General features: G+C 41.2%; 1 protein-coding gene across 7 annotated transcripts in view; it reads left to right on the top strand.

Moving 5' to 3' along the window:
• ZCWPW1 (zinc finger CW-type and PWWP domain containing 1) overlaps positions 1-14407 on the top strand; it is a 32642-nt gene that overhangs the window by 12514 nt on the left and 5721 nt on the right. For 5 of the 7 annotated variants that reach the window (XM_078440309.2, XM_078440312.2, XM_078440306.2 and 2 more), the window contains 8 exons: positions 5672-5788; positions 6531-6651; positions 7411-7486; positions 7909-8013; positions 8096-8179; positions 9169-9252; positions 10098-10164; positions 10603-10703. In XM_078440309.2, the coding sequence (XP_078296435.2) occupies positions 5672-5788; positions 6531-6651; positions 7411-7486; positions 7909-8013; positions 8096-8179; positions 9169-9252; positions 10098-10164; positions 10603-10703 (755 nt within the window). The remainder of the gene's footprint in view (positions 1-5671; positions 5789-6530; positions 6652-7410; positions 7487-7908; positions 8014-8095; positions 8180-9168; positions 9253-10097; positions 10165-10602; positions 10704-14407) is intronic. The other 2 variants (XM_078440311.2, XM_078440310.2) reach the window with 1 other exon arrangement.

The following is a 14407-nucleotide window of genomic DNA, read 5'->3' as shown; positions in this document are numbered from 1 at the left end:
AATGCTTAACCAACTGAGCCACCCAGGCGCCCCTAATTTATTTTATATTTTAATGTTTATTTATTTTTGAGAGAGATTGAGTGAGGGAGGGGCAGAGAGAAAGGGGGACAGAGGATCCGAAGCGGGCTCTGCGCTGACAGCAGAGAATCTGATGCGGGGCTCAAAGTCATGAACCGTGAGATCATGGCCTGAGCCAAAGTCAGATGCTTAACCACTTAACCGACTGAGCTACCCAGGTACCCCTTTAAGCTTTCTTTTAAAAAAAAAAAAAAAAAGGGACTTGGCCTGTGTGTCATGAGCATATGAATAAGTTGAGGGAAAATTATTTATAAAGGAGGAGAGAGTAAAGGGAATGAGAAGAGAGCCAGAGGGTTTATTCTTACTCAGAAAGGACACCTTAGCCTTTGACATTGGATGGAGGGCAGATAAACATGGATATAGATTTATTTATTCTTTTAACAATAGTTATTAATGCCTTATGTTCTATTCCAGGCATTGTGCTAGGTACTGGAAATATAGTGGTGAAAAAAATAGATAATCCTTCCTTTCATAGAATTTACCATTTTAGTGTTTCAGGTGATAAACAAATATAGAAAATAACCATGGTAATATGGGGAAATTTTAAAGTGTTTTTCTTTTAAATTTTATTTATTTCGAGAGAGAGAGGGGGGGGAGAGAGAGTCCCAAGCAGAGAATCTCTGTACTACCAGCACAGAGCTCGAATTCACAGTGAGATCATGACCTGAGCCAAAACCAAGAATTGGATGCTTAATTGACTGAGTCACCCAGCTGCCCCAGTATTGGGAAATTTTAAAATGAGAAATAAAATATATTAGACAATATGTTAGTAAGTTTAAAATTTTGAAAATAAATACACTTAACAATCTGGGGGGAAACAGGCTTGCACCAAAAACAGGCTTGTGCATACTTGAAAGAAAACTCTAGGAAGACTATGTAGACATCACACAAGATAGTCCAAGGCAATAAACTACTTTGTGTGTTATAATAACATGGTAACATAAGGAGCCAGAGATGTACGTCTAATTTGGGAATTGGGCGGCCTGGGTGATGCCATTCCATCTCTTGAACCTCTTGGTATGAGGGCAAGGATTGGATTTTTCACTGGGAGATGGAAAGTCCACTCCTTTGGCAGTGCTTGTTGAGTCGAATGTGATTGTCGTGAATGTGTAAGCCTCTTGCTATAAATGAACCACTCTTCCTGTTTCTTACAGTTGTCAGGGAGAGATGAGTCCTCCCACAGTAGGAAATAGAAGGGGCGGTATCTGATAAATACAATCAGTTTGGGGGAAGTGAAGGAAAAGAATGGAATGTCATGGCAGGAAATAACAGAGACCTAATCAAGATTGGGCCAGTCAGGGAACACACTTGTAAGGAAATGACATTTAAGCTGAAATCTGAAGGAGGAGTAGGATGCGGAGAAAGAATTTAGGGAAGGTGCAGTTTGGCATATTCCAGGTTTTGAAAGGAAGCCAGTATGATTGGAGTTCAGAGACCAAGGGGAAGTAAGGCAAGAAAGTGGCTCTGGATTAATGTACAAAGTAAGAATTTTAAGTGCATTGGGAGCCACTGATGAGGTTTTTTTTTTTTTTTTTTTTTAATGTTTATTCATTTTTTAGAGAAAGAGAGTGAGTAGGGGAGGGGCAGGGAGAGAGGGGACAGAGGATACAAAGCAGGCACTGTGCTGACAGCAGCAAGCCTGGTGCGGGGGTCAAACTCACAGACCATGGCCTGAGCCGAAGGTGGACACTTAACCAACTAAACCACCCAGGTGCTCCGAGTGGGGCTGACATCATCAAATTAATGTTCTAAAAGACTCCCTTTGTGATTAATTGAAAAATGAAGTATGTAGTGACAAGAGAAGACAAGTGAGTCCTAGGATTAGATACTTTGGTGGCTTAGATGAGGATGTTGAAAGTGGAAACAGAAGAGGATGGTTTTAAGATATGTGTTGTATGTAAACTTGTCAGAACTTGGTAATGAATTAGATATGGGGGGAGGTGAGAGAGAGGCAAGAATATGTTAAGATGATCAGTTTCTGGCTTGAGCAGTTACTTGAGAGGGGTGAGGAAAAGTAGAGAAAGAACAAATTTGTGAGATAAGATCAAGCACTTGGGTTTGGGCCCATTAGGTTTGAGCTCTTTGTGACACATCCAAATGGTGATTTCAAAGAGTAAAGTGGCTGTAGGAATCTGGAACTCAGAACAAAAGCTAGATGTATCATTCATCTGTATGTGGTCAGACATGAAGATGGGTTTCAAACCTATAGGAGTGGGTGAGTTTGCTTCAGGAAAAGTGTAGCATGGGGAACTAAGGCCGTGACTGGGCTTTGGAACCCCAGGGTTTAGAGACGGAATGGAGAATGAGGAGGGAGCTGCCAGAAAGATGGGGGGAGTGGGGAAATGAAGAAGGGGGAGATCATAGAACCCAAGGAAACTGGTGTCAACTGAAATACTCGTAGTTTGTCTGTGACATCAGTTTTCATTATCATAGAACTGTGTCATGAGCCTCAAGCAGTTTTCTGGAGCACATCATCCTCTCTTCTAAGTTGTTTGAGGGGAAACTTTATTTTATTTATGTTTATTTCTTTATTTATTTTGGGAGAGAGAGAGTGTGTGTACGTGCAGGAGTGCAGAGGAGAGGCAGAGAGACAGGGAGAGAGAGAATCCCAAGCAGACTCCGATTAGTGCAGAGCAGGAGGTGGGGCTCAATGTCATGAACCATGAGATCATGACCTGAGCAGAAATCAAGAGTCTGACGCTTAACCGACTGAGCCACCCAGGAGCCCATGAAAGGAAACTTTAAAGAATTGTGTGTTCTTTTATTGGAAATTTTATCTCAAGCCACAAATCCTTAGTTCTACATCATTAGGATTCGTTTTTCCTATTCATTTTCTCAAGAATATTCATTCTTTTCACAACCAACCATTTATTTTATTGATCTGTGTTTACTTTTATGGTCTCTGGCCCCTTTTCCCACTCTTTTTTTCTAGTCTTGGTAGAGCACCTCTATAAACATCAAAAACAGTTACTGGGAGCTGTTTTTTGTTTTGTTTTGTTTTGTTTTGTTTTTTGGACAGGGTTGTTTTGCTTTTAAGTATACAAAGTTTCCAGACTTATATTTATCATATCAAAGATACAAGATGCCAGCATGTAGTGACCAGAAGAAAACCAGGTAGGAAGCCAGTACAGAATCTTCCAGTGGACCTGGGCCAGTTTGGCCAGTGCAGAGTCCTGCTGCCACTTGTCTGTCCATTGGTCCAGAGGCAGGGCTGGTGGGTGGCTTGGTGGCCGCCCTCACAGGAGGCCTGTGCATGAGTCAGGTCCCATGGGGGCTCTCTTGGGTAGCCCAGCGCATTAGCTTCCAACTCTGAATCATAGTATTTCTGTCTTGGTCCTTGATCAACTTTCTCTGGTTGCTGAGGCAGAAGGTACAGATCTGTTTGGGCTGGATGTTCTTGCCATCTCGGGTTGGGGCAGCAGCGTGGAAGAAGGCAGGCCTGGAGTGACACAGTTGGCTGCCGGTTGCTGCAGGCCTCGCCTATGAGCAGCCTGGGAGGTGCGGGTCTCCGTGGCCCCCAGTGGCAGCTGTGGTGCTGCACGCATGTATGCATCCCGGGATGGACAGCTGTCTTTTCAGACTAATGTATCACTCTCAACCAGTACTTTTTTCTTCAAAATAAAGTAATTCAAAACCTTAAATATGAGATACTTTGAAAGGACCCAAATGTAAGTCAGCTGCTTCTCTGAAGGATGATTTCAGTGGAATGGAGGGCATCCCTTATGTTCAGGCATTTAAGGTAAAACTTGACAGCGGGAGAGTGAACTTACGTGGAGAAACATGTTGGTTGGTGTTGTTAATTATGATCCTAGGGTGTATACATATGTGCATGGTTATGCTCTGCTTCTTTAGCAATGCTCAGTTTCTATGAATGTAGGCACAGAAAAGGTAGCATGTGTTCATTCTGGGTTGTGTTTGCCCAGCTGAGTGGGAGGAAAAGTGGAGGGCAAGAGAGTTGAAGATGTCTGCACTAGAATCTAAGGAGTCAAACCTGAGTAAGAACAGAGTGAAGAAAGGAGGTTGCCACTAGACTGGCAGGAAGTTAGAGGCCAGTAGATTGGTGACCTGGGTAAAGTGAAAGTTGCTATAAGGGTCTTTGAGCAAGTGAGATGGGAGACCATGCATTTTCATCAGAGAGGAATGTTTGGATCAGTGCTTCAGGGGAGTGTATGGTTCCTAAGGATGAGTGGATGGGGCATGCAGGAGGGGGAGTGCACCACTGAAGTGGAGTGCGTTACTGAGGTGGCATAGAGGAAAAGGTCAAGGAACTCAGAGAATGGGGTGCTTTTTGAGTTACTCCTGTGAAAACAGTGGCTGTCTGGAATGAGGGCAGGAGGTGGAAGGAGGAGGAGAAGGCTGAACCAGATGCCAGCATCTTTCCAAGGGAGATGAGAGGGTGGCATAGTCCCATGGCATAGATCTCAAGGGAGGGAGGGTTTTTATGGGAAGGATAGTAAAGGTCTGGAAGTGGTGATGAGGAGTAAGGATGATGTTGACCCCACTCTCTGGCCTGGGGTGTGTGAGAGGGAACAGACTCCACTTAGAGAGCTGTGGGTGGGGTGGAGTTGGGCAGGGGCAGTGTCATTGGTGCATCACCAGGTTTCAAAAAGCAGGTGGATGTTCAGAAAAGTTGAAGATATGTGGACTTTTTGTTGCTCTTGTCTAGAATTCCAAAGAACATAGTGGAAAGGTTTGGGATGGAGAGAGGGGAGGCTGTGAGGAAAATTGGGTCAACTTAGAAGATGTTGGTGGGGATATTGGTTTGGAAGGTAATAGATAAAAGGAATGCTTGGCCTTTGATCAAGGCCTGAAGTCAATAGTTGATTGAGTTGATAGACTTATCTCTGTCTTTTGGAGGAGGGTAATCTCAGGACTGTTGGTTCCAAAGACTGCTACCAATCACTGCAGTGATTTGGTGACAGGTAAATCAGTTGAGATTCAGATAGGAACTCTGGATGTTGTACACGAAAGATGCTGGTTAGCCCTTCAAAAGAACTTTCCAGTAGTGACAGGCCAGTGGAGAACGAGGCACGAGCCAGAAAGATGCCAGCCAACCTTTTCAAGAACTGTTAATACATTGGGGTGCCAGGGTGGCGCATCAGTTAAGTATCCAATTCTTGGTTTCGGCTCAGGTCATGATCTCATGGTTTGTGGGTTTGAGCCTTGCATCGGACTCTATGCTGGCAGCACAGAGTCTGCTTAGAATTCTCTGTCTCTCTCTCTGCCCCTCCCCTGCTCACTCTCTCTCAATAAACAAACAAACAAACAAGCAAACAAACAAACATTAAAAAAAAGAACTGTCAATATGGAAAACACTTGCTTTTTCCCCTGGGGGGAAGGAGAGATGATAGTATGGTATAGGAGAAAGATTGAGATGTGAGACCTGGGATCCAAGTTCAGCTCTGCCACTGAGTTAGATTGATCTTCAGCAAGTCAATTATCTTCTCTGAGCTTAATTTTCCCACTTATAAATCTAGGATTAGACTATTTGACCCCTAAGGCTCTATGATTTTACTGAAGGTATATTGATTTTAGTTGGACTGAAGAAGGAAGAGCATATTTTTGTCTCACTTTTTTTTTTTTTCTGTTGCAGGTCAGTGTCTCGTCTGGGTCCAGTGTTCCTCCCCAAACTGTGAGAAGTGGAGGCGGCTTTGTGGGAACATTGACCCCTCAGTGCTTCCAGATAATTGGTCCTGTGATCAGAATACAGGTAGAATGGACTGGAGAGTTTTTTGTTTGTTTGTTTTTATTGTTCTTTCCTTTCTTTCTCTGTATGTATCCCTTAGATTAAATATGTCATAGATGTAGTTATAATCCCAGGGGTCCTTGTAGTGTTTGAGAGAGAGGAAGGGATCTTCCTTGTCATATCAAGATGAATCTGGCATAATGGGCTAGAAGAAGACACCCTGAAGAGTTATATTGTGGGAAGGGCCTGGAATCTAAACGTACATTCTAAGTGGATTCCATCTTCTTCAGCATTAGTCTGACCCTGCTGGTCCTGATTAGGTTATTGGTGTTGGGTTGGTGGATAAGAAGGGATATGGGATCCATGGGGAAAAGTGGGTGAGAGAGACAGCCAGTGGTTTAGAATTCTAAAATGTTTGAAACCACTTGGAAGAGTATGATGATCTAACCCAGCCCAGTTATTTTAAGGATGAGGTAACAGAGTCTCAGAGAAATTGCTGTCATGATGTTATGTAGATGGAAGCAGGGTCAAATAACGTGGGTCAGGCAGAAGTTTGGAATCTCTTTCTGTAACATACATGGAGGCAGCACTCTTATTCTAGCTGTAGCTGCATTTCCTCCATGGGTCTTTGTTCTTTGTCCATACCTGTCTCCCAGTGCCCTTTTGGTCCCACCTGGTGCATACTCTTGTCCTCTCTCCTGCCCTCGTCTAGATTTTTACCTGATGAGGTTCTTTCCTTCCCTTCATTCCTTCTCTTTTTTGGCAGACTTGAAGTATAATCGCTGTGACATCCCTGAGGAGTCCTGGATAGGGCATGAGAGTGATGTGGCCTATGCCTCCTACATTCCAGGATCTATCATCTGGGCCAAGCAATATGGTTATCCTTGGTAGGGCACCATGGCATAGAGCATCCTTCATGAACTTGGGAGTGGTAGATTCAAGCAAAGAGGGAAAGAAATAGAAAGCATTTATAATGGAAATGGTACCTGCCTTAGAAAGAACATGGGATGAGGGAAAAGATAAAGTACCAATCTGGGAGGCTTTGAAAGAACGTGTTTTCTAAAGGTTTCACAGTGGAGGTGGTATCTCCCTGGAAAAAAGCATCTGACAATTCTACTCTGGGTGGGCAAGAAAAAGGAAGGTGGCTTTATGGAATTTTTAAAACATTGAGATATGAGAGATATATAAAGTAGAGAGGACAAAGAAGGGTGGGATAGTTTCTTCTTTGGGGATGTCCTAGTCAGAAGAATTTTTCTCAGGGTTGATGGAAAGCCTAGGTTAAGATACTCTTACTAGAGGGCGCCTGGGTGGCTCAGTTGGTCAAGCATTTGACTCTTGATCTCAGGGTCTTGAGTTCATACCCCACATTGGGGTCCATGCTAAGCATGGAGCCTACTGGAAAAAAAATATATATACTCTTACTTGGAAGATTCTGAGCTTCTTTGTATACTGATAGAAGTCACTTTAGTCATTTGGTAGTGACCACTGGGGGAGATCACCAAGGGTGGAGGTCTATTTTTAAGATCCTTTGTTTGCAAAACATATTGCTCTTTTATGTACATGTGTATTGGTGAATTTGTGTTCTGTTACTCTAAACCATGTAAACCCTTCCTCTTCTGTTCCCTATACCCATCTGTCTTCTCCAGGTGGCCAGGCATGGTAGAATCTGATCCTGACCTGGGGGAATATTTTCTTTTTGCTTCTCATCTTGATTCCCTGCCGGTGAGTTTTCCTGGCTTAGGGTATGTAGGTGCTGGGGCCAAAATAATGAACAAATCCATCCTAATAGATGTGCAGAGTTAGAAACATAGACATAGCCAGAAGACATGAGTAGAAACTGACACTTAGCTAGAGTGACAAACACAGAAACAAGTACCCACATATAGAATACAAACTTGTATCTAATTAAATATTTAGTCATTACCAGGACATTTATGATTGTGATAAATATGCTTTGGTTGGGATTCTTGATGTCAGGATGGAAGAACAGCAGTCTGAGGTGGGTGGGTCAGGTTTATGGCATCAGATGAAGCCCAACACCTCTTTCCTTGTGAATCCTCAGTTCTTCCTCCACCTTTTTGGGTTGGAGGGCCAAAGCAAAGAGAAGGACTAGGGGCCATATGAGAACCATTTTTCTATTTCAGTCTAAGTACCATGTGACATTTTTTGGAGAGACAGTTTCTCGTGCTTGGATCCCAGTTAACATGCTGAAGAACTTCCAGGAGCTGTCCCTGGAGCTAGCTGGAGTGGTAAGCAGCCCTTGGTGGTCAGTTGTGGTACAGGTAACTTGAAAACTAAATCTGCCCTTTATTAAACCTGATTTTGTTCCAGGAGAAGCTGTGTTGGGAGAAAGTCCCATGTCTGACCAAGTGTGCAAGGGTGAGGTTATTCATGAGGGACTCTTCTTTCTATCAGGTTTGCAGCAGGATAATGACTTTTCATAGTCTCCTTCCTTGCCTGCAGGCAGGGGGCCTTCCTGAAGACTGTGGTTTTCTACAGTTTAGCCAAGGCAGGTGTGGCAGAAATGAGGACAGGTTAACTCAGATTTCTCAGCCTTGGTACTATTGACATTTTGGGACAGATAATTCTTTGTTGTGGAAGTCTGTCCTATATATTTTAGGATGTTTAACAGCATCTCTGGTCTTTACTGGTGTCTAGCCAAGGGGTGCTACTGCCCTTGGACTCAGTCGTGACAACCAAAAACATTGTCTCTAGACATTGCTAAGTATCTTCTGGGAGGCAAAACCACTCCTGGTTGAGAAACTAAAAATATTAATTAAAAATATTTCCTCCCTGTAATCACTTTGGATTCAGTCAGCCTTAAAAATGAGCAGAGGGTTACCTGGGTGTCTCAGTCAGTTGAGCATCTGACTCTTGATTTTGTCTCAGGTCATGATCTCATGGTTCATGGGTTTGAGCCCCCATTTGGGCTCTGTGCTGTGAGCATGGAGCCTGTTTGGGATTTTCTCTCTCTCTCTCTTTCTGCCCCTCCTCTGTGCTCTCTCTCTCTCAATAAATAAACTTAAAAAAAAAGAAATGAGAAGAGGCCTACCAGCTCTGGGGCTTTTGAAAATCAGGCAGTGAGTATTAAATCAAGCAGCTGGATCTGAAGAAACATGTGAGAAGTTCAAAAGTGGAATTACCTGAGTTCCTTTAATCTTGCCTTTTCACATTTCCATGAGATTTACTTTGGAGAGGCCACCAAAATGTTGGTTGACAATATTGCTAGGAATTGGTGAAAAGTGTGTTGGGTGACAAAGGGAGATTATGTCTCTAAGCTCAAAAGATTAAGAATAGGAGTATCATGTCAATATCAGGAGCCAGAAAAGATCATGTCTGGTGAGTAGCAGTCTGTTGGAATTATTTCTCTACTATTTATCATTGACTCTAATCTTCTATTTCAGAAAAAGTGCAGGAACAAGGATTGCAGTCAGAAACTGGGAGTGGCCCTGATGATGGCTCAGGAGGCAGAACAGATCAGTATTCAGGTGGGAGAGTGTTCAGACTACATACCTGCTCCTCTTTGGGACCTGGGACACAAAGCAAACCATATACTGTCTACTAAAGAAAAGTGGCTTGTCCTTCCCCATCATCCAGTCTTAGTCTTAGAACTAGTCTTTTCTTTCCAGAACAGATTACTTTAGCTCCTTAAATCATTTATTCTTTTTCCTACCCTTGGGCAAATTGGATCTTCTCTCATCCTACATAGAGACAGTTTGTAGTAGGGGGCATCCTACCTCCGTATTTAACTTTAGATCTCAGATGTATGAGTCTTAACCTCTCTTTTATGCAGTGTTTACCCTCAAATTCTGCCTTTGGGTGTGCAGTGGAGAATGACAATTATAAGTAAACTGGAAAAAGAGATTATTATAAGAATATATTGCAGCATATAATTATATAACATAATGTAAATATATAATATAAAAATAATGTTATAATGTATTATAGTTAATCTTCGTAAAAATTTAGATAAACAGAATATGAAATTTTAAGTGAAAATGGTATGGAATATGAATATAAAGTATGTAACTAAAGTCTTTTTTTTTTTAGCGTTTATTTATTTATTTTGAGAGAGAGAGAGCTCAAGCAGGAGAGGGGCAGAGATAGAGGAAAAGAGAAAGAATTCTAAGCAGGCTCCGTGCTGTGTGCTGTCAGCACGGAGCCGGACATGGGGCTCAAGCCCACAAACTGTGAGATCTTGCCAAAGTCAAGAGTCAGATGCTTAACCAACTGAGTCACCCAGGCACCCCCATAACTAAAGTCTTGAAGACAGAGGGGAAAAGTCATCCTTGGGAGAATAGTGGATGATGCTTTTGTTTCTTGGTTCCCTCAGGAACGGGTTAACTTGTTTGGTTTCCGGAGCCGATACAATGGATCTGACAATAGTCGGGAAGGAAAAGGTAGGATCAGTAAGAGGATAAGGATTAGTGAGGGAGGTGGGGAGAGGATGTAGAGAGGGAGATGGTCCTTCATGAGGGCAGAACTGAAACTTCATTTTATATCAGATATCATCCATCTAGTTCTGGATTCTAATAGGAGGCTCTCCATGAATGCCATTGACTCAAGTATCTGGGAGGGAGGGATGGATGGATAAATGGATGGGTGAAGAGAAGAATGGAGAGAAAAAGAGGATGGGGAGGGAGGGCACATGTTAAAGAGTGGTGGGTGTTTGGAAAAGGTGGGAACCATGATAACCTAGGGCCATGTTTTGTGGAAGAAATGCCACTGGGACATGAGAGGCAGAGTTAGAAGACTGCTTCTCTGGGATCAGCTCCATTAACTCATCATCTAATTTATTGGATAAATTCTTTAGCCTTTCTTTCCTATTCCTGTTCTAGACATAACGCTTACTGGGGCTAACAGCCCAGATTCCCGCGTGGAGAAAGAAGGGGAAGAGGCCGTGTTGGAGGAGGTAGAGGAGGAGGAAGAAGAGGAAAAAGTAAGAGTGATCTTGGGGATTCCTTTTAGGAGATTCCTGTAGGACGTCTGGTTAGCATGGATTTATATTTACTATGGAACCATCCTATTCCTGCCTCAGGGTGGACCTGACTAGCTGGTCTTATCTTCTAGGGGTCTTCAGGGAAGGAGACCCTCTTTTTTTCTCAGTTATTCTCTCTAATGTCTCACATTTCTAGGAATTTATTTCTTGATTATCATCCCAGTTCCTAATGTAGTTTTTGGTTCTTACTAGAGCAATTTCAGAGAATAGCAGGGTGCCTCTGTTTACACTCTCTTCTCCCCTGTGTACACACTTAAGATATTCATTCACTTGTTTCCTTTGGGTATTTTCAAGCATATGAAATATAGGTTTTTAAAAAATATTTAAAGACTTTTTTAAGAGTGGTTTAGGTTCACAGTAAAATTGAGAGGAAAGTACAGAGTTTCCATACCCTGTCTCCATACATGCATAGCCTTTCCCATTATCAACATCCACCAGAGTCATGCATTTGTTTCCAATTGATGAACTGACATTGGCATATTGTAATCAACCAAAGTCCATAGTTTACATTAGGGTTTACTCTGGTGTTGTTATAGTCTGAGTTTGGACAAATATATAATGATACATATACATCATTATAGTATCATACAGAGTATTTTCACTGCTCTAAAAATCCTGTGTGCTCTACTTATTCATCCCTCACCCCGCAGCCCCTGACAACCACTGGTCTTTTTATTGTCTCCATAGTTTTGCCCACTCCAGAACATCATATAGTTGGAATTATATAGTATGTACCCTTTTCAGACTGGCTTCTGAGAAATATGCATTTAAGTTTCCTTCATGTATTTCATGGCTTGATAGCTAGTTGTGTGTGTATATATACATAATATATATACCTATTTACATATACATATTATATATATATATATATATATATATATATATATATTTTTTTTTTTTTTTTTTTTTTTTTGCTGAATTTTTCCATTTTCTGGATGTATCACATTTATTTATCCATTCACTTACTGAAGGATATCTTGGTTGCTTCCAAATTTGGACAATTATGAATAAAGCTGCTATGAACAGCTGCTTACAGGTTTTTGTGAGAACAAGTTTTCAACTCCTTTGAGTAAATAGCAAGGAGCTTGATTACTGGATTGTATGGTAAGAATATGTTTACTTTTGTAAGAAAACACCAAACTGTCTTCCAAAGTGGCTATACCATTTTGCATTCCCACCAGCATTGAATGAGATTTCCTGTTGTTCCACATCCTTGCTAGTATTTGGTATTGTCAGTGTTCCAGATTTTAGCCATTCTAATAGGTGTGTACTGGTATTCATTGTTGTTTTAATTTACGTTTCCCTGATGACATATGATCTGGAGCATCTTTTCATATTCTTACTAGCCATCTGTATATTTTTTTTTGGTGAGTTGTCCATTAAAGTGTTTGGTCCATTTTTTAAATTGGGTTGTTTATTTTATTTTTTTTAGTTTTAGGAGTTCTTTGTATATTTTAGATAACAGTCCTTTATCAGGTGTATCTTCTACCAATCAGCCGATTAATTATTTATTTCATGGATCATGCCTTTAGTGTTATATATAAAAAGTCATTGTCAGGGTGCCTGGGTGGCTTGGTCGATTGAGCGTCTGACTTTGGCTCAGGTCATAATCTCACGGTTTGTGGGTTTGAGCCCATGTTGAGCTTTGTGCTGATAGCACGGAGCCTGCTTCAGATTCTCTGTCTCCCTCTTTTTCTGCCCCTTGCATGTTGTCTCTCTTAAAAATGAATAAACGTTAAAAAAAAAAGTCATTGTCATACCCAAGGTCATCTAGATTTTCTATGTTATCTTCTAGGAGTTTTATAGTTTTACATTTTACTCTTAGATCTATACTACATTTTGAGTTAATTTTTGTGAAAGGTGTAAGGTTTATATCTAGATTCACTTTTTTGTGTGTGGATGTCTAGTTGTTCCACCATATTTGTTGAAAAGACTCATTGCCTTTGCTCTTTTGTCAAAGATCAGCTGACTGTTTTTTTTTTTTTTTTTTTTAAACGTTTTATTTATTTTTTAAGACAGAGAGAGACAGAGCATGAACAGGGGAGGGGCAGAGAGAGAGGGAGACACAGAATCCGAAACAGGCTCCAGGCTCTGAGCTGTCAGCACAGAGCCCGACGCGGGGCTCGAACCCACGGACCGTGAGATCATGACCTGAGCCGAAGTCGGACGCTTAACCGACCAAGCCACCCAGGCGCCCCAGCTGACTGTTTTTTTAATTTATTTTTATTTTTTTATTTTTTAATGTTTATTCTTTGAGAGAGAGAGAGACAGAGACAGAGACAGAGCAAGCAGGGGAGGGGCGGAGAGAGAGGAAGACACAGAATCTGAAGCAGGCTCCAGGCTCTGAGCTGTCAGCACAGAGCCTGACACGGGGCTCAAACTTACAGACCATGAGATCATGACCTGAGCCGAAGTCGGTCACTCAACCAACTGAGCCACCCAGGCGCCCAAGCTGACTGTTTTTATGTGGGTTTATTTTTTGGGCTCTCTATTCTGTCCCATTGACCTATTTGTTCTTTTGCCAATTCCACAGTCCTGATTACTATAGCTTTATAGTAAGTCTTGAAGTTGCCTAAGGTCAGTCTTCCAGCTTTGTTGGCTATTCTGGGTCTTTTGCCTTTCTACATAACTGTAGAATCAGTTTGTTGATATCTACAAAATAGCTTGCTTGGATTTTGTTTGGAATTGCATTGATCCTATTAGATTAAGCTGGGAAAAACGAACACTAAACAATATTGAGTCTTCCTTTCCACAGATGTGGAATATCTGTTTATTTAGTTCTTTGATTTTATTCATCAGAATTTTGTAGTTTTACTCGTATAGATTTTGTACATATTTTGTTGAATTTATATGTAAGTATTTAATTTTTTCGGTGCTAATAAAAATGGTATTGTGTTTTTAAATATCAAATTCCACGTGTCCATTGTTGGTATATAAGAAAGTGATTAACTTTTGTATATTAACCTGTATCCTGCAACCTTGCTATAAACACTTAATAGCTGTGGAGTTTCTGTCAATTCTCTTGGGTTTTCTGTATTGGCAATTATGTTATCGGCAAACAAAGACAGTTTTACAGTTGACCCTTGAATAGCACAGGTTTGAACTATGGAGGTCCACTTATGTGTGGATTTTTTTCAGTAAATACACTGGAGTACTGTAAATGTATTTTCTCTTCCTTATGGTTTTAATATTTTCTTTTTTTTACCTTTACTCTAAGAATACAGTATATAATATATATAATGGACAAAATACATGTGAATTATCTGTTATTAGTAAGTCAAAAGTAGGCTACTAGTGCTTAAATTTTGGGGGAGTCCAAAGTTATACACAGATTTTCCACTGTGCAAAGGGTCAGCACTCCTAACCCCTGCATTGTTTAAGGGTCAACTGTATTTATTCCTTCCCAGTATCTATACCTTTTATTTCTTTTTGTCTTACTGCTTTAGGTAGAACTTCCAATATGATGTTGAAAAGGTGTGATGAGAAGGGACATCCTTGCCTTCTTCCTGATCTTTGTGGGAAAGTTTCTAGTTTCTCAGCATTAAGTATAATGTTAGTTGTAGGTTTTTTGGTAGATGTTCTTTATCAATTTGAGGAAGTTACTCTCTTTTCCTAGTTTACTGAGAGTTTTTACCATGCATGGG

This window comes from Panthera onca, chromosome E3, assembly GCF_046562875.1.
Source record: "Panthera onca isolate mPanOnc1 chromosome E3, mPanOnc1 haplotype 2, whole genome shotgun sequence".
In the NCBI taxonomy this organism is placed as follows: domain Eukaryota; kingdom Metazoa; phylum Chordata; class Mammalia; order Carnivora; family Felidae; genus Panthera; species Panthera onca.
The sequence above is the reverse complement of the archived record's forward strand: the minus strand, read 5'-3'. Positions and strand labels throughout refer to the sequence as shown.